General features: G+C 35.9%; 2 protein-coding genes across 5 annotated transcripts; one reads left to right on the top strand and one right to left on the bottom strand.

Moving 5' to 3' along the window:
• Positions 1-382: 382 nt before the first annotated feature.
• On the bottom strand, positions 383-19,448 carry LOC132192549 (protein unc-79 homolog). Of its 4 annotated transcripts, none has more exons than XM_059612550.1 (48): positions 19,355-19,448; positions 18,964-19,083; positions 18,239-18,571; positions 17,851-17,973; positions 17,602-17,793; positions 17,299-17,540; positions 16,671-16,909; positions 16,224-16,525; positions 15,779-15,920; positions 15,506-15,724; positions 15,328-15,451; positions 15,099-15,273; positions 14,785-14,936; positions 14,504-14,731; positions 14,083-14,244; positions 13,981-14,022; positions 13,550-13,667; positions 13,116-13,288; positions 12,913-13,061; positions 12,517-12,674; positions 11,949-12,332; positions 11,331-11,600; positions 11,173-11,265; positions 8,061-8,206; positions 7,885-8,006; positions 7,440-7,689; positions 7,238-7,379; positions 6,880-6,966; positions 6,682-6,808; positions 6,542-6,626; positions 6,397-6,491; positions 6,275-6,338; positions 6,138-6,216; positions 5,782-5,874; positions 5,569-5,730; positions 5,305-5,517; positions 5,154-5,250; positions 4,680-4,907; positions 4,278-4,432; positions 3,873-4,222; positions 3,416-3,526; positions 3,241-3,357; positions 2,999-3,166; positions 2,451-2,626; positions 2,213-2,350; positions 1,801-1,945; positions 1,597-1,737; positions 383-1,072 (listed from the first exon to the last, which is right to left on the bottom strand). In XM_059612550.1, exons 1-48 carry the CDS (start codon positions 19,374-19,376, stop codon positions 659-661), a joined length of 8,067 nt encoding a protein of 2,688 aa, XP_059468533.1. In that variant the 5' UTR covers positions 19,377-19,448; the 3' UTR covers positions 383-658. The 4 variants fall into 4 exon arrangements, with proteins under 4 accessions (XP_059468533.1, XP_059468535.1, XP_059468536.1 ...); XM_059612552.1 differs by having other exon boundaries at positions 7,250-7,379; XM_059612553.1 differs by having other exon boundaries at positions 17,299-17,507.
• Positions 8,605-11,298, top strand: LOC132192550 (N(4)-(Beta-N-acetylglucosaminyl)-L-asparaginase-like). The gene is made up of 6 exons (XM_059612555.1): positions 8,605-8,851; positions 9,154-9,310; positions 9,633-9,858; positions 9,911-10,098; positions 10,511-10,618; positions 10,687-11,298. The coding sequence occupies exons 1-6, from the start codon at positions 8,707-8,709 to the stop codon at positions 10,940-10,942; spliced, it is 1,080 nt and encodes a 359-aa protein (XP_059468538.1). The 5' UTR covers positions 8,605-8,706; the 3' UTR covers positions 10,943-11,298.
• Positions 19,449-19,462: the final 14 nt, after the last annotated feature.

Here is a 19,462-nt window from a genome sequence, read left to right as displayed (position 1 = left end):
GACGAGTGGCGTGCGTTTATTACGTATTAATTTTTAATTAGGAAATTAAATTGCATTGTTTTCAATAATTAATAGCAAATTTTTTCTCCAATTTAAAATTTTTGTATAGACCGAGAAGAATAAATAATAATAATTAGGCTTTGATAATTATTTTTTTGTTGACAATTCTTCAATTTCTAGATCTGACAATTTGAAGAATTTTAAATTCGTCAATTTGAGATCCATCGTTTCACATTCATTTGTAAAATATAATTATAATAAAGGTATTAAGTTTTCATAAATTCTAAATCCAAAAATAAAAGGCCAATCAATATCTCTAATTGCAAAACAGAAGGGAATTGGGCTTAAAAACAAACATTTTTTTTATATATATTTTATTTTTACTTTTATTCAACATCAATTAAATTTTTACCAAATAACATTTAACACAGGCATTTTTAACGCCACTTTAATACTTTAATTGAAACAGGTATAATTTGAAAACGTTGAAATGTCTACATGTTTTAATTCATTCTTTTCTCTCAATTCTATATCTCTCATAACACAACTAATTAGGCAGTCATTTTGGGGTTCCGGTGAATCAGTTTTGAAAGTGCAATTTAATATAATAAGAAAGAAAAATCGTGTTCAAAGAAAAAAGTTATTAATTAGACATTAATTACACCGAGTAAAACTGAGTAGCTGCCGAGGACTGCAGCTCGATTTGGCCCATTTTGAACTGGAGCCGCTGCAGCCACTTGAGGAGAAAAGGGTTGGCGGCCTTGACCTTCTTCGGGGTGGCCGAAGGATTCTGCTTGGCTTGGTTGAGGATGGCCGAGTGTGAGGGTGACTGACTCGAACCGGGGGCGGTCGACTGGGGGCCGCTCGGAGGCGGCGCTTCCGTTTGGAAGGAGTCGTTGGGGGCGTAGTTCCTGCAGGACTGGAGGCGCACCTGAAGGTGACCTGGCAGCTGGTTTTGGTGCGAGTAGAGAACGGGACACCACAGGGGCAGTAGTTTGCTCAGGACAGTCGAGTTGCACTCCAAAAGGGCCTCCAGTAATGACAAAAAGTGGAGATTCACCATCTCTGCCAGCTGGTAAAAGAAAATTGTAAATTTTTAATGACGAATTTATTGAAAAACTAAAAAAATTAAATTTTCTGGAAGAAGGAAATATGATTAAATGATATTGCATGAAATTTTATTAAAGTTTCTTATTACCAGAAGCTTAAATTTTTCTGAAAATTTAGTCCTTTCATAAATATTGATTAAAAGCATAGCAAGTTATTTATTTTATCAGGGTCTCTTATTGTTAGCTGCGATAGAGTTAAAAAAATGCCCTTTTTCCTAATTAAAAAAATTATCTACATACAAAAAATTCATATTAAATAATAATTTATAATAATTATAGTAAACAAAAATTATAATATACTTGAGAATTTCCTAAAATTTTAACCACATAGTCAACTTTAAAAATTTTATCTTTTCTTTATTTAAAACCAATTGAATTTATCAGAAACGATAATTGAAGATTAAATATAATTGTAAATCACTTAATTTTTGAGAAAATTTCCCCCTTTTATATCATATTTAATTCAAATTTAATTAAATTAACATACCACTTTTGAATGAGAAACCAACTGTAAAATGCAAGGGGTCACTTTGCACCAGAAGTCGAAGAGAATGGTCATGGTCACATTGTGTGCCTCTGCGTTTGCCATATTCGAACTGGGTCCCTGCTCCAAGTACATAGTCCACAGCTGCAATAAGCCATATTTAATTTTGGAAAAAATTTAGAAGATATAAAATTTTTATATACTAACCTGAGAGAGGATGAATGCGTGGAAAAGCGATGACATGTGCAGAACTGACGCTTTGCTCTGCTCGACAAAACCAGCTAGAATCACTTGGATGTGGTCAGCCACGTGACAAGAGACCTCTTGAGGAATCGGCTGACAGGTTATGGAACTGCAAAAATATTAGAGGTCAATTAATAAAGACTTAATATTTTAGAAATTATGCACTTTGATTTTTTATTTAATACAATTTTAATGCAAGAACCATTCTTAAAAAATTTGTGTGAATTGATAAGTGTTGGAATAAATTTGAAATTAAAAATCAGAGCTATTATTTGAAAATAAAAACCGATTAACAATCAATTAATAGCAAATCTGGTAAATATTATTTAAATTTATAATTTTATTAAATCAATATTTAGCTCAGGAAAAAATTTACCCGCTTTGGCTGCTGGAGTTTGGACCAACTCCCGGTTGAGGCTTGGAAGGCCCAATCAGGGCTGTGTGATAAAGTGAGCCCAGCAAGAGCCACGAAAGGAGGCGGATGTGACCCATACACTCGAGGAACTCCCTCGGGCTGAAAAATACAAATTTAAATAAGTTTAAAAAAACTGTAATTTATTTTTCCTGGACCGATTTCTTATAATTGCAGAAAATATTAATTTGAAATTTCTCACCCTTGTTGAATTGTAGTTGGCACATTGCAAAGCCAAGGGAGGTACCTGCTGACGGCCCTGTTGTCCCGGTTGTTGCCCCTGGTGATCTCCAGCGCCATGTATTGAGCGATTCCGCTCTTGATGAACCCTCCCAGGGTGTCGTCGTTCAAACCCACAGACACTCCTTTGCAGTTACTCTGTATGCAAGAAAAATATGTAGGAAAAACTATTTTCTAACAAAGAAACCTGTTCAAAAATTTTAGACACAAATTTCAACACAATTTGGATAACAATTTTTCTTATTAAAACACGAAAGGTCCAAAGGAATTTATGAAAATTGGTTAAAGCTCTGCATTTTTATTAATATTTAATACAAATTTGTATTAAAAACTAGTGAATTAATAATTTTTATGTTTTCTTCTGAACGAGATTTAATTCTACAAAATTTTAAATTTTTTATTAAAATAGTAAACAATTTTTTTTTTAATTTATTAATAATAATATAAGAATCAAGAATAATACGGTTTAAGGCTCAATAATGAGTGAATTTATTTCTCTCTTCTAAATACCTTAATTCTGCTCAGGGTGTGCACGTCTGTGAGAAACTCGATGGCGTCATTGATGTGCTGGCGCATGCACTCGCAGGCGTTGGTGTTGATCGGTGGACCACTGAGCAGCTCGCTGTTGACGCCCAGGTACTGCTCCATCCCTGTCGTCATCAGCAAACCTCCAGCGTCCTGTAGAAAAAAATATGCAACCGGCAGAGCACGGTTGTTTAGCAGGTGGCGTTCGAACAGAAATCAGAACTTGCCTCCAGAATGAAATTGACCAGGAGGAAAAAGTTGATGTCGGGAATGTTCGACTTGAATTTGAGTGCTTGGACCAACTCCAAAACCAAGACCCTAGTTAGCAGCAGACGTTCTCTTTCCTGCAGATTATTTATTTGAATAAATCAAGTGGTTGAGATATTACAATTTTGACATTACCCTGACGAAAGCTCTGCTGCAGTGGTAGCAAAGGTCGGCCAGCTGCTGGTATTTCAAGTTGAAATTCTGCACTCCGAAACTTAAGACTTTGGAGAAGGGTTCCAAAATTCCCTGAATAAGAGAGAATTTTAAAATTTTGGAGCTGATTTTGTTTTGAAAAATTTATTAAAAAAATTCAAGGAATATATAACTAAAAGATAATTAAAGTTCTGAAAAAATAAAAAATGAGCTTTATTTAAAATAAAATTAATTAAAAATAATTGAAAGAATCCTTTAAATTCTTCAGAAATATAAAAAATTGTTATCTGGGAAAATAAAAAAAATTGAATTATTTCTTTTATTCTACAAACCAAGCAATTTCTATGAAATAATGAAAAAAAAACATATTTTTTTTCTGATAAAGGTGCCTATTATTTTTGATCTTTTAACACTGTGAAAATATTTAAATTTTTCCTGCCTTGCATCCTGATGTCCCAGGCAGCTTCAAAGTCTGAATCATTAGCCTCAAAAGTGGTTCCACATTATCAATGAGTGGAAGTGTCAGGGCAATTCTCCTGAAAAAGGACTCCATGGCCGTCAGAAGTTGGCTCCACGTTTGAGACGAGGAGCCAATGCCGGTGTCCAAAGGCTGCAGACACTCGAGGTACAGAGCTATGTTGTGCCCCGTGTTAGGCACCATTTCCACGGGAAGGGTTTTCTTCGAATTCAAACTTTCCAGCAATAACTGGAGAGGTTGGACTGGATTCAAGTCTGTAAAGTCCAGCAGCGCTTGAGCCACACTCCGGAAAAACTGGAGCTTCATTTGCTCTGCGTAAATTTGTTTACATTATAGATGGCAAAAGGACTGTTTAAATTTGCTCACCTGGCACTTGAGTTTGGAAAATTTGGGTGAAAATTCCATTTGGAGCGAGTTGGTGGAGGACGCAGCGCAAAAATTGGTTGGCGACGCTCACGGTGCTGCCTGGCAAGTGGGTCTTTGAATCGTTTTGCCAGTAAAAGGGAGCGTTTTGGGAAACTCTGAAAAAATTTAAAGTCATTAAAAATTTTCACTGAATTCTTGTTTTTATAAAGGAAAATGAAAAAATATATGGACTATTTATTGAAAAATTGATAGTTCTACAAAACCATAAAGATCAGTTTTTACATTTTAATCAATCACCCGAAAATACTAAAAACTGAAAGAACATTACGATTAATGAATAACTTTGGTTGGTTTAAAATAAAACATAAAAATTGTATAGTTTTTGGTCAATTTTTTACTCACTTTGAGACGATTCGGAGAATTTCGGGCAGCATTGGGGCAGCTAAATTTGGTTCCCCGTGCATGAAAGTGCCCAGAATGATGATGCAGAGGCCCACATCTTCAGGCGTGTACTCTTCAATGGTGAGGCCACACTCTGAGCAGCGCTCCAAAACCTGATCTTCTGTCCATTTCGCACCGCCTTCATTATTGAGGTCTGGCTGACCTTCCGCCCCTTGTGTACCAGGGTGCCTAAATTATAAAAGAAAATCAATTAATTATGGAGAAAGTCGTGATTTTGTGTTTTACATCTACACAAAAATCAAAGTTCATTTAAACAGTATTAAAAGCAGAATAAAATAAATTATTTTAATTTTTTTAACTTAAAAGTATCTTGCTAAAAAACGACTCTAAACTTGCGCTTTTGAACATAAATTCAAGCAAAAAATATTCACTCAAAATTATTAAAAGAAATGTATTATTTAAAATATTTTTTACCAAGAACCAGCTGGTCTGACAGTGTGACTTGTAGCCTGAGTAGCCGCTACGGAGAAAAGGCCACCCTTCCTTGACCTTGGCCGACCTTTTTCTTCACCTTTGAGAAATTTTCAATTTTTAGTAATTCACGTTTAATCATAAATTTCCCTACGATGCTTTCTGTCGTGGTGGTGCCAGTTTTTGTGCAAGTGTGTTCCTTCGTCACTGACGTGCTCCTCGACCTTGCTGGAGGTCGCCTGAGCAAAGGGTGAAGTGTACATGTGGGGTGGCGACTCCACTAGCGCCGTTTGCTTTTTCAGGATGCGAGGGGAGCTGCGGCTGTCCTGCTTTTCCACCTTCGACTCCAAATCTTTTGGCCTCGAAGCTACAAATTTGATTTTAATTTCAATTTTATAAATTGTACAATAATTTTTACTCGAGGGTTCGATGTCACTCAGGTGGAGGCAGGTTTTCATTTTGTCTGCAAAATTGTACACCGTCTCTCGGCTCGAACCAATTGGCAAGAGTCTCTCCTGATTCGGAATCTCCAGTGAGGATAAAAGACTGAAGTCAGCCTCTTTAACTTCAATCGGAGAAGCTAATTCATTAAATTAAAAGAAATTTATTTTTAACAAAATTTAATTCTTACAAATTGTCTGCACTTCCATTTTCGAAAGTGGCGAATCGGGAGAGCCAAAGAAGTAATCTTCGGATCTGATTGAGTGTTGCTGAGAAACTCGGACTGTGAAGGAAATAATATGTTAAGTTGGAAATGAAAAATTTTGGTAATAAATTAAAAGCGCTTTTTAAAAAAATTTGCTTGAACTGACAAAAATTAGAATGAATTAGGAATTTTTTTCTTGTTTTTGGACAAAAATTAACTTATTTTTCTAAATTTTCTCTGATTTTGATCATATCTCTCATTACAAAAGCGTTTTGAATATCCCATTCATTCAAATTTTGCTTCTCTGATGAGCATGAATAAATGTCGAAAATGATACTTACATGGTTTAGTTGTGCTTCGAGGAGAGGAGTGAACAACAGTGGCTGCTTGGCACACTTCAGCAGTAGCCCACGTTGGCTCCTAAATTCAATTTTTTTTACATTATTAATTATTGAATTATTTTAAAATTCATCCTCACGATTGAAATAGTGCGCGGCTGCTCTTTTCCGAACCTTGGTTTTTCCGAAACGACAACATTTGCTCTATAAAAAAGTATTTTCAATTGAAAATTCGGAACATAAAAAAATGATTTCAAAATACCTAGAAATGACAACAGTTGCCACAGCTGGCTGCTCCACTACAGAAACTCGCGCTTCCTCGACAACCGTGCATGAAACAAGCTCCTCAAATGAACCCTAAAATATTAATTTAATTTTTGTAGATTTTTTTATATAATATTCTGTACATGGAGGCTTTGGTGAATTGTGCTGCCAGACTGTGGACTTTCAGGAATCGCTGCTAACTCAGATTCAGTGTCATCGGCCTCGAAGCTGAAATGTTTTTTAATAATATAATAAAAAAATAAATGATTCGAAAATTTCGAACCTGGATGGTTGGCGCTTTCCATTTTCCATTTCGTCGGCTGCCTGGTGCACCTGAATGTCTTCCTCCCAGTGCGTTTCCATACTATTCGTCACAAATTTGGCCGGTCTAGCAATGGCCCCAGAATGATCTTAAGAAAGATTTAAAACATTAAAATAATTAAACATTTATTAGATTTATTAACTATAAAAAAAATCAAACCTTGCATCTGAGGCATGGTTGGTGATTCGCAAGCGTTATCCATGCTCACGTCACCACAAGCATTTCCTAAAGAAGGTTGGCTCACATCTATAAAATTCATTTTGTTTAAAAATTGTTTAATTAAATAAGCAAAATCAGTAGAAACATCCCATACTAAAAATCTTATTAAATCTTTACGTAACATTAAAACCAGTTTTAGCAGGTTTTCAAAAAGTTTCTATACAAAATTCGAGAGGTTATTAACATTAGATTCCAATTTTTTTTTTGTCTCAAAACTATCAATTTTCAAGCTGAAAAATGAAATTAAGAATTTCAGAAATTCCCCAAACCCTTTTAAGTTTAAAATCAAATTTCCAACCTCTTGACCTACTCGGAAGTGAACCGATCACAAGAGTGCCTGGGATGCGCCTGCAGTAGTGTTGCTGGGCGTCCAAAGTGTTCAACACAATGCGAATCAAATACTGCAGTTGGTTGTAGAAAAGTGGCTGGTTGAATTGGTACTGAAATTGTATGTTCAAATTTCCTTATTATTGTTTTTTTTCTTTTTCATTAAATTTTACCTTGTACAGAATAACAAGGAGTGAAATAAACCAGTTTCGTCTGATTTGAGGCTCGAGGAGCCACAACGTGTAGTTGCTAGAGTTGCTGAGAATTTCGTGATTTCCAACAAATGTGGAGGAATAGTGCTGACTGGAGGGGCAGTAAATCAGGAGGGTGAGCACAGTTGGAAGGGTGAGCAAGCCTAAAAGGTGGTTGTGGTCCAACAGTTGCGGGAGATTTGCCATGAAGACGCGAAAGATTGCTGAATTTCTGCAAAAAATGTCATTTTTTTGTGAAGATTTAAATTTTAAATATCTCTTTTAATAATGATTTGTAGTATTTATCAATTTATAGCAATTATGAAATAAATTTATTCACAAACCCCTGTTTTTACAATTACTGATTCAAATTTATTTTCATTAAAATTCAAGAGAGAAGTCATTAATTGAATTAATCAAAATTTACCTTAGCTTTTGTGCCGAAACGTAAAATCCGCGTTCAGACCAGTTGTATCCGAGAAGTAGATACATGTGCCGGAGAACAATGTTCTGAACTTTTGCAATGTTTTTATCATCCGTTGGGAAAGCCTACGAATTTTAATAATATTACAAAAAATCTTACTTAAGCAAAAATTCCCATACTTGGTCAGGTCTGGACATGAATTGCATCAGAAGAAAAACCAAAAGATGGATAGTTTCGCTATCCGACTCTTCGAATTCGATTATTCTTTGAAGCAGGCCGCACACCTGGACGTCTTCCATTATGTTGCTTGTGTGCATTTGTCCCTCTAGAAATTAAAAAATTTTTATTTTTAAAATTTCTTAATCCAAATCATGAATGAACAATGACAAAATTTTCCTTGAATTTGATTAGAATTTTTAAACAACGTTTAAATTTAAAAGTTTCTAATTTTAAATATTAAATAAAATTATTAAAACAATCAATGGTATTGAATATTAAATAATAATATTTATAATTAAAATTAAAAAATATTTTTTATCAATTCAAAATTATCTAAAAAAATTCTAATATTTTTATTTTTCTCAGTCACTTTTGTTTTATCAGAACAACTTTGCACTGAGTCAGCATCAGATTAATTTTATCTACAAACAAGTGGAGAAAGTCAATTACTAAATATTTATGTTGTGGCTTCTGCAAAGAGATGCCGCGACGATTCAATGTGAATTTCGTCCCCACTTGACCCCACGCGGCGCCTTATCGCAGCGAACAATCGACCCTTCTTCTATACGACACCGCGACCGGACGCTGGGAATATATTTATCGACCATGCTCGGAAGCGCGCGGGTCGTCGTCGTTTTGCTAGTGGGAGTCGCGGCGGCGAACGCCTTGGTCGAGCTGAAAATGCTGCCGGACTCTGGCAAGGTGCCGCTGGTCGTCAACACCTGGCCCTTCCTCAACGCCACCATCCAAGGTCAGTAATTTTGGTTATCAGCGTGATAGAGGACAATAACTATTAGAGGTTATCGAATTTGTTTTATCTTTTGAAATTATAATTTTAAAAACAAAAACAGGCTTCTTATTTGAAATAATTTGAATTTCTTAAATGGATAATATGGATATAAGCAAAAATTACAAAAGAAGAAAAAGGTAGCCCTAATTTGTAGCATAATTTTCAGGTTTTCATTGTGTTTTGTAAACTATTAATTAAAAAATTATTTAGTTTAGTATGGTTCAATATTTTCTAGTGAATTAGGTAATTTTTTTAATTTTCAGCGTGGAAAAGTGTTTTCCATCAAAAGAAAAATGCCGTCGATTCTGTTGTGCGGGGTTGCAGCACTTGTGAAGAGGAGCAATGCGACGGTACCGTCGGATACGGAGGAAGTCCAGATGAAAACGGGGAAACAACTTTGGACGCAATGATAATGGATGGGTAACTGAGATTGGTCAAAAATTGAAAAATTACTAACTCAATAATATTGAGCATAATTCAACATTTGCAATTTAAAAGAAAAAAACCTGAAAAACATTCATTAGCTTAACGAGAAAAGCATACTTTTATATAACATGCTTTTGCTTAGTAAAAATCTAATCTAATAAAATTCTAAGCACATTCGAAGAAAAATATTTTAATTTAAAGATTGTCATTGTGCTGAAATAAATGAATTTTTTAGATAAAAATAAGTATGAATATCTAAGAATAGTAAAAGAAAATGAATTTATCAAATACAAATCTACAATTTAAATTTTTTTAGTGTCACAATGAATGTTGGCGCCGTCGGTGCTTTGCGTAAAGTGAAAAATGCGATCGGCGTGGCCAAACACGTCCTGCACAACACGAAGCACACTTTACTCGTAGGGGAACAGGCGACTGATTTTGCCGATAAAATGGGTTTTCCGGTCGAAAACTTAACTACGGACAACTCGGTCATTATCTATAACATCTGGAAACGTCATTTGTGCCAGCCGAACAACTGGCTTGTGAGTGAATTTAAAAAAAAAATAAAGCGTAAGTTTTAAAAGGTTTTTGTAGAACGTATCTCCTGATCCGAAAACTTCGTGCGGGCCCTACGCGCCCTCGGAGTTTAAAAAAGTCACCAATGCACATTCAAATAGCGCATCCGAAGAAAGTCACGACACGATCGGGATGCTGGTGATTGATTCAAAGGGGGACGTGGCGGCGGGAACCTCAACCAACGGCCTCAGACACAAAATTCCAGGGTAATTCAGATTTCATAATATGCAATTAACAAAAAGAGATAATGCTCATTTCTCCAAATTCAAAATATTTTTCTTCAATCAGAAATTAAATTAATTATTTATTTTTTAAATTTCATTTGTGAATTGGGCAAAGGGTTAGCAAAACAAAAATTTAAACGCTCAAAATTTTCCAATTTAAATAATATAAAGAACAAGTAGAATAAATAGTAGTTTTTAAATTTTTTTTTAAAATTTTAGTAACACAATCATATTTAACAAAATCTAATGAATTGAAATTTCTTTGCAAATTAAATAAGTATTTTTTATTAACTGAGCAATCTGAATTAAAAATTTAATATACTTTTATGATTAATCTTAAAATCTTTCAAAATGTTTTGTTATTATAATTTTTAATCAAATTAAAATTAAAAAGCCGTGTTGGAGATTCGCCCATACCAGGGTCTGGTTCGTACGCGGACAACAAAGTCGGTGCCGCCTGTGCGACCGGAGACGGAGATGTTCTCATGAGATTCCTGCCCAGGTAATGCCAATTTTATATAATAAGAAAATAATAATAAATAAATACAAAACTAATTTTTTTTTTTTTAGTTTCTTAGCCGTAGAGGAAATGCGTCGGGGACTAACGCCGACCGCTGCGGCCGAAATGGCCATCGGGAGGGTGATCGAGCACTACCCTGACACAATGGGCGCCGTCATCGCCGCCAACATCGACGGCGACTTTGGCGCCGCGTGCAGCGGAATGAAGAATTTCACGTTTTGTGTTGCGAACGCAAAATACGGCGGCCCGACTTTGATCACGATTTCCTGTCTCAAACAACAGGGAAAAAACAAGTTGGAAAATTAATTAGGATTTCAATTAAAAATTGCCAAACACGCATTCTTGCCATAACGCTCGGCGATAATTTTGTGGTTTGCAAAAACGCTTCTTTACAAAGTTGTGTTAGAAATTTAAAAAAATTTCCACAAATATTTTTCAAAATTAATTGATTAGGTGGTAAAATTCTCTTCAAACTATAAAGAAAAACGAAAAAATGTATTCTCGTAAATTAAAATGATTAATAAATTTGTACTCACCAAGCCCAAATCTGCCAGAACTGCGTCTTTTGAGCACAGGCGCCGAAAACTGACGGTTGTAGACCTTTTCTTTGTCTATCACATTGGTACTTCCTGTGAATAAATATTTTCTTATTGAAGTATACATTTTAAAAATTTTTTTTTTTAAAGTTTTTTACCTGTTTTATCAGCCCTCGGAAGCATCTGTGCGGGCGCGGACATGGTGCGTTTGTAGGGCCACTTGGTGCCGAAACTGGCACTCAGGGTTTTGATGAGCGGGGGCGGCTGGTGGGGAACGTTGGCGGCGGCACTGCTCGTCGGTGAGTCAGCTTGACTGGGGCCTTGGGCGCTGCCCCCCGAGTTGCTTGTGTCAGACTGGCTCAGGGCCTCATGGGCGCGGTTCAATTTGCGCAAAAAGGTTTCACTGTTCAAGTCGGAATTGCGCAGATCTGGAAAAATATAAAAATGTTTTCTGTTCATAGTAATTGGAAGAAAATTTAATTATATTTGTGATTGACCTAATATTATCTTTTAAAAAGGAAAAAAAAATAGAAAGGTGCAAACAAAAATCCTTAAAGATTTAGAAATATCAGGCAAAAATTAAAATTAATTTATAAATATATTACCTACAATTTAATTAAATTCTATATTCATCTCTAAAAGTTGAGAATATTATTTTTTTAAATTGAATTTTATTACAAAATAAATTATTTTGCATCTCCTTTATGCGGTGAGAATTTAAAATAAAATTAAATACATTATATAAATTTAATTTTCGAATTTGAAGCCGTAATTACCTCTCAAGTATGTGATGTCCCCGCATTTCTCAGCATTGATTTGCGCCTCGATAAACAGCGTGTCGAAGCGATTAAGGAAAAAGTCCCAGGACAAAATGTGTCTGTCACTCATTGAGTTGTGCAGCTGGTAGAGGGACTGCAGCACCATGGGTCTGTCCACGATGACGCTGTCAAACTGTGACTCGAGACAAGTGACCAGCGACTTGATGGCCCTGTCGTGCACAGTGCCAATGAAAAGGGTGGCCCTTTGCGCCACCTGGACGTTGATGTCATCCATACTCGAGATCAGGTAGCAGAACGCGTTGGCCAAAGCGGACTGCAACGCTTGTTGGTTTCTCAAAGGGGTGCTGTCCAGGAACCGGGCGATCACCGTCACTCTCTCAACTTTTAAATTAAAAAATATGTCATTCAATTTTTTGTTAAAATCTAATTAATGTAAGCGTTTTAAAATTTCCAGTAATTAAAGAACTAAATCGTTTTTGAAAAAATTATGAAATAGTAAAAAGAAATTAAACCACTTTTTTAAAATAAATTTTAATAGATATAAATGATCGATATTTATTGTTACCTGCCGTGAATCTCTGCTTCCAATCTTGATGGTGAAACGCTTTTTGGACAACGTTCCAAAAAACGTCCAGTCCGCAGGGCAAAGTTATGCAGTGCAAAAGAACAGGGACGCAGATTTCGCAAATGTGGCCATGCTCTGCATTTAGTAGATTCCACAAGCTGCAATTTATAAGATTCGAGTTCATCCAAACTTTGAATTTTGACAAAAAAACGAGTGATCCATTAATTAACACTCAGAAGTTAAAAGTTATAAATTTTATTAATTACTTCAATTTGTTTCTTTAATTATAATAATTTTTCACAGAAATTTCAGGTGACCTTTTTTTAATTCTCACCAGCAAAATTATAATTATTTAAATCATGGCATTTGAGTAATTGAAAGAAAATCAAATCTTACTTTTCAATCAAAAGATTTTCTTGGCACCAAATCAGAAAACCACGGTGATCCCTCGACGCTTTGACCAGGGCATCGCCATGCAGCAAAAGAATGTGCAGGGACTGCAGAATGTGATAGAGCACATCTGGCTCGGTTGTAGTTGGTAGCTCCTAATTAAATTTTCATTAGTTTATTACCAAATTTAATTTCCAAAAAATGTTTACCTTCAGCAATTGATGGCAGTACTGCAGCTGATCTGGAAGGTCACCAAAACTGAACCAAAATTTCCCAACAGACGTTTTCCAAAATTCCCTGTTGTCAGCCGGCTGATCTATGTCAATAGGCTGGTCATTCTCGCCCACCAGCGTGGCCTTTTGCACATGAACTGTAGCTGTTGCTGTTTAAAAATAATAAATGCATTATTATTTTTTTCAATATAATGAGATTCTAAACATAACAAAAAATGAAAAAAAAAAAATGCGATGTATTTGAAAAAGTTTTCTAACGTTTCCTAATTGAACGATTTTTTTCCAATTCCTAAAACACTAGTAAATTTTGGGCATAAATGAATTTTCTGTAAATCTTTTAGAGAATCTCAACTTTAGAATGAAGTTTTTTAAGGTTGTAAGGCCCTAGAAAATTTATTTAGTCAACCTACCAACATCAGTATCAGTGATAGTTACGGCCCTGGCAATGGCGGGTACAACTCTTTCCGACGGAATGATCGGCGCCAAATCTAATTGCTCCGACACAGTCTCGACCGTGGCGGTCATAATCTGAAATCGGATCACAAATGAAAGCCATTTTCCTTTTTTCAGAAGAGGCTAAACTGTTCTAAAAAAAAAATATATAATATATTCTACCGCTCAAAACTTCAAACACGAATATTGTCAAAATGCAAAAACTGCGTCAAAAAGCTGGAAAACCCTTCTTTCTATTGCCAAAACTACAAATAAACGGCGCTTAATTGAAAAAAAAATAACAAAAACTTCACCAGTGCTAGAGTGCAAATTCGCAAATTTTGACAAAATGCATTGTTAAGCTAAAGGAATATTTGTACAAGTGAAGAGGGAGCACTCAACACCTTACTGTTCTGACTTGGGATGATATCCAACTATCACTTACAAAGAGCTAAAAAGGAGGAGAGTTTCTAGTGAAACGCTTACTTTGGCGAAATTTTGATTTTTTTACCTGCGGCATGTTGACTAACACATTTCCCACGGTGTGCGTTTCTGGAAGTGGCATCGTGATGACCACGTCTGACGGCCGCATTTCTTGCTTTTTCTCAGAGTCAGGCGACGACTTGTTCTTACCTTTCTCAATATCCTCACTGGAGAAAACTTCAATCTCACTCTAAAACAAAAACAAACAAAAAATATTATTTTTATAAATACAAATTGGCAAAAGTTTAGCTTTCAGCTTTCAATTAATTATAAAGATCAAAAAGTTCAATAAATATGCTACCTAAATAATTCAATTTAAAATTTAATTCTTGAGGATAATAATTAAAGAGAAAAAAAAATTATTAATGGACTACCGAGCTTTTATTTCATTCAATCCATTTTAATTTTCTTTTTTTTTTCATTGATTTTTCAAGTCTTATACTAGGTACCTCTGGTTGCTGTTGTGGCAAATCAGGTGCGATGTAGGTGACCAAATTGAGGGCCATTTGGTGCCAGATGACCCTCGACTCGCAAAATAGACACTCCTCTCCTCTCTTTTCGTCACACCTGTGACTGGTGACCCAGGGCGAGATGATCATGTTGCGCAAGAGGCGGCAAATATCGGTGGCCAAGGCGCCCCAAATGCCAGAGTGCCTCTCCATACTTTGCAGTTGCATCTATTTTTTATTTTTTAATAAAGAAATCCTTCACCAAGAGAAACATATTTTACTTGTTTGAGGAGAATATCCAGCATCATTATGCAGCAGGATAGATTCAATTCTGGATCGGATTGAAAACCATTTTCACTGCTGGCGTTATTTGCTGGGCCCTCGTCTTCGGACAAAGGTGAGTTTTGGTCAGAATCGTCTTCGACTACTGGAGCTGGAAGAGATTTCTTTTTTAAAATTATAAAAAAAATCCATATTTTTTAGCTTCAACGTAGTCAAAATTTTCTGGAAATTGGGATTCAATTTCGTCATTACCAAATTATTATTATTTTTTTTTTTTTAATGAAGAAGTTATTTAAACTAAATTTAAACCTACAAATGCTTGTTTTTCTAGAGCCGTTATCCTGCAAACTGCTCAGTTTCTCCAAATTGCTTGGTTTGCGCAGATATTTGGCATCCTCGGGATTGGCAACTTTCATAGTTCTAACTCCTTCACCAAACATTTTCATCAAAATGTTGATTTGCACCACAATCTCCAGAGACGTGAGAAACTAAAAAATAAAAAAATGATAAGATAGGCATATTAAAATATGAATAAAATTTACTTGAATCCAAGTAAGAGTTTGCTTTTGAACAGAAGCAGATGTCCTGCTGAAGCGTACAATTAGAAAATTGTACATCGTTTTGGAGTCAAAGCCCAACGGACTCATTTCAGGGTCGAGAAGTTTGCTGCAATATATAAATTTTGTAATTATTGCTTTAAATTTTATTAAAAATTTATACCTTAACAGAATGGAAATTTGCGACGCAACCTCGGTGTTCATGGTTGAGTTGATTCCGAATCTCTGACTGGAGTTTGCGTTTGAGTCGGAGACCAGGGCCTCCATCCAGTGGGGCATCACTTGGTCCCAGATTTCAGGGGTCACCACTTCGTACGGAACCAAACACAAAAGACGGTTCAAGCCTGCCTTCAAATGTGAGCTTTTTCCGCTCAACGTTTCCCTGCAATTTATAAATGTAAAATATATTTTATAAGGATTTTTTTAGAAAAATTACCAGTGGCCACCCATTCGAGCGTATTCGGGCGGGTGGGGCAGCAGGCAGGAAACCAAAATTTGAGGATGATTTTCAATTACGGCCGCGATCCAAGGGGCCACGTGCTCAGTTTTGAGCTTTTCACTCGGACTCTCCAGATGGTCTATAAGAGTGATAAGAAAAAATAGAAGACTAAACTTTTTCAAGGAATTAAGACAAATGCAGATAAATTAATGAAAATTCTGGAAATTGACAAAAAATGTAATAAAAAAAATTTAAATTATAATTACTTTCATTCAAATCATATTTGCTGATTTTTTTATTATGAAAATTTAATAAAGAAATAAATCCTGTTACCCTGTTATTTTATTTTGAAATTTGTTTGTAAAAAGGATTTGATGATAATGTACAAAAAAATATTTTTAACTAAATTACATAAAATATGAATTAAAGTGTATTTAATTACCACTTATGTAGGCAGTTGCAGCGTACCAGTTGCACAACATGCTGATCAGCCTCCCGATAGTTTCGGAATCACTTTCGGCCGAGGGCCAGCAAAGACTAACCAGAAGCCAAACCCCATGTCTTGACATCATAAGTTTGTCCTCGACGGTGTCAAGCGTTTGCGACGAGTTGACACTCAGGGTGCCGGCAGACTTGCTGGCGTGCAGGTCCATCAGGTTGCTCTGCACGTTCAGCATTTGGAGACCCTCTTTGACGGAGGAGCTCTCGGGAATTGAACCAGCATTGCTCGCTTCTTGCAACAAACTATCAACGAGAAAAAAATTAATGAATAACAAATAATTATGATGTATACTATTAAAGTCAAATTTTTTCTAGAATAATTTAATTAAAATGCATACAGTGATTTAAAAAAAAATAGCATTAACATAATTGAAAATAACAAATATACCTGACGATAGATTCAATCAAGAAAGTTTGAACTTCAACTTCCATTTTCCATGCAGAAGTGAGTGCCGTGTGGTAAACGTGATCGTAACCCCTGCGGTTGTTGTGGCGAGATTGGTGGCAAGACCTGCAGTGTCTGATAGGGTGGTTTGTGTTGTATGAGGCGCACTCCATTGAAAAACACACCGACACTGCCTGTTTGTCCGAAGAGCGGCAGCTTTTGCTCTCGCAAAATAGAGCAACCTAGAATAATTGGTTTTAAGCACCAAATTAATTGATAAAATAAAATTTAAAAAAAAAAATAATAATAATACCAAATCAACTGCACATAGGTTTTATTGTCATATTTTACGCTGCTTAATTTTTGCAACGAAGAGCAGAATTGTGTTCTTCCAGGTAATTTTTTTTGTAAAACATAATTTTACTAGGGCCAAAGACATTGGCAGCACTCTTGAAATGTATCATGTTATCATGTAACTTACTTTGTAAAACATCAAAATTTTCTTAGTTAAAAAATATTACAGTAGCAATTAATACAAAAAATATAGTTCACGTACAATAAAGATAAGATTTTAAAGTAATAAACAATTTGAATTAAAAATAGAATATTAAAAAAAAAATCATTTCTTTACCTGCTGCATGGGGTGAATGACGTCATGGAAACTGAGGTTTGCAGAGCACCTATGAATCTCATTTGCACACTCGATGCACAAATAAAGCGGTGGCGGCTTTTCATTGGCAAAAGTAATGCTTGCGCCGTGATCAAAACAAACTTTAGCCGCTTCGGCAGTTCCAGTGTTGGGACAAGAGTCCCTTTGGCACAACAGCGGCGGCCAGTCGGCTGAAACAGACGGACAAGGGGCTCTATTTTGCACTAAAGGTTCACACAACTTGGTAACAAATTGGCGCTGCTCGATTGAAAATTTCACACTCACCCGCCAACCGGACCTGGTGGGTCGGCGTTCTTTTCTCAATGGCGTTGATGTTGAAAGGCGGCCAGTAGTAGAAAAGCAGTTTGGCCGCACTCGCCCTCGCCCCGGCCGTTCCGTATGCGACGATGCACAGCAGGTCCTTCACCACCCCTGGTTTCATTGACATCAAGCATTCAAGCAGTTGGCAGTGGTGAGCTAAAAGTAGATAATTAAATAAAAATGGAAAAATATAAAAGAAAAAAAATATCCAACCTGAATTGTTTGAAAACTGGAAAACCATCATTAGAATAGCAGAAACAGACTGACTGGCGTAGGTTTCTTCAATTTGTAAATGCTGGTGCTGTCGATCTTCTTCCTCAGATTGAGGTTTTCTCGCTAGGAAAAAATTGTTTGTTGTAATGGAATAAAATACAATTTTAAATTACAAGTTTTTACAATTTCATTTGCAAAAGGTAATAAAATTTAATTGCAATAAATCTATTTATTTTAAAACAAAATTTAAAAAATAATATATATATATTTTTAAAAACCTCATCAATTTCAGTCAAGTGATTATAGAAAAAAATTTGACATGAAATGAAGTTTTAGATCTCCCGCCTCACAAGGCTGTTGTGCCAGTTGTATAAGCTGAAATACTCACTGATCGTGAACGGCAGAATGTAGAAGCAGAGGCAGTTGACGATCTCCTGGTGCAGCGTGTCCGGTAGCACGGCCATCGAACTGGCCACCAGGTAGGGCAGCGTGTCGATGGTCTCGGCGTCCAGGAAGGACAGCAGGCAGCCGAGACACTGCAGGACGGCCTGTCCGAACGAGTGGAGGCCGTACTGGATGAGCGGCGCCACGTCCATCAGCTGGACGATGGCGTTGTACAGACCCTTGTAGTCCAGGTTGGGGAACAGGGCCATGCGGGCCGTGTCCTGCTCGCAATTGCGCAGCATTTCCAACGGTGAGTACGGCACATCCTTCAGAACACCTTTTAAAAAAATGACCAAATTAGAAAAAAAATTTTGAAGTTCAAAAATATATGCGCTCAACTTTTTTTAATTTACATTTGAAGGAATAAAAATATTGAGAAAAACCAAAGAAATGCAAAAAAATATCAGATCATTGGGAGTTGCAAGTTATCTTTTGTCAAAATTCAAAGTAGGAGAATAAAATTGTCTTTTTAAGATTTTATTTTAGAATAATCAAGTCTTTTGATTTTAATTTTTGGACTGTTAATATTGCTTATTATATTTGCTTTAAAATAATTTTTAACTTATCAGCTTAAATTTAAGCATAAGAATTCAAATTATGGCAAAATGTTATAGCTCAGCAGTCTAATTAAAATTATCTACAATTAATGAGATAAATCTGTGTACTCACATAATAATATTTGCGAAAAACTTTTGATGGTGTTTGCGATGTCCAAGCCGGAGGGCACAGGAACGATTCCATGCAGAAGCCGCAGTTGGAAGTCGTGCAGGTTCCGGATTTTGGCCGTAACTTCAAACAATATGAAATTTATTCAATTGAATGTCGTTTTAAATTAAATTTGTTAATTTTCAAAGATGTTTGCAGAGTTTTGAAATTTCTTGGGACAAGACGCCCGAAAATAAAAATATTAGTAATTGGGACAATTTTTTTTATCTTCGAGAGATCGATAAACTTTTGTCCCTTGCTTCTACTGGGCGTCTCGTTTCTCGAATGATTCCAAACATCAAATGTCATATCTTCAAGTTAGAAATTTAGTCAAAAAATTCAAATTTCAACTCACAAGCGGCCACTCGCGTTGCCATTTCTGCTCGAAATTCAAAGGAATCGGGGCGCGGAGGCCATATCTGCTGTCAAAGGCACGTTCTCCAGCGGCGGCACCCAAACAGAC

Source organism: Neocloeon triangulifer, unplaced genomic scaffold, assembly GCF_031216515.1.
Source record: "Neocloeon triangulifer isolate White Clay Creek 2 clone unplaced genomic scaffold, ASM3121651v1 ptg000003l, whole genome shotgun sequence".
In the NCBI taxonomy this organism is placed as follows: domain Eukaryota; kingdom Metazoa; phylum Arthropoda; class Insecta; order Ephemeroptera; family Baetidae; genus Neocloeon; species Neocloeon triangulifer.
Note: the sequence above shows the minus strand (reverse complement) of the source record. Positions and strands in the feature narration are given on the sequence as shown.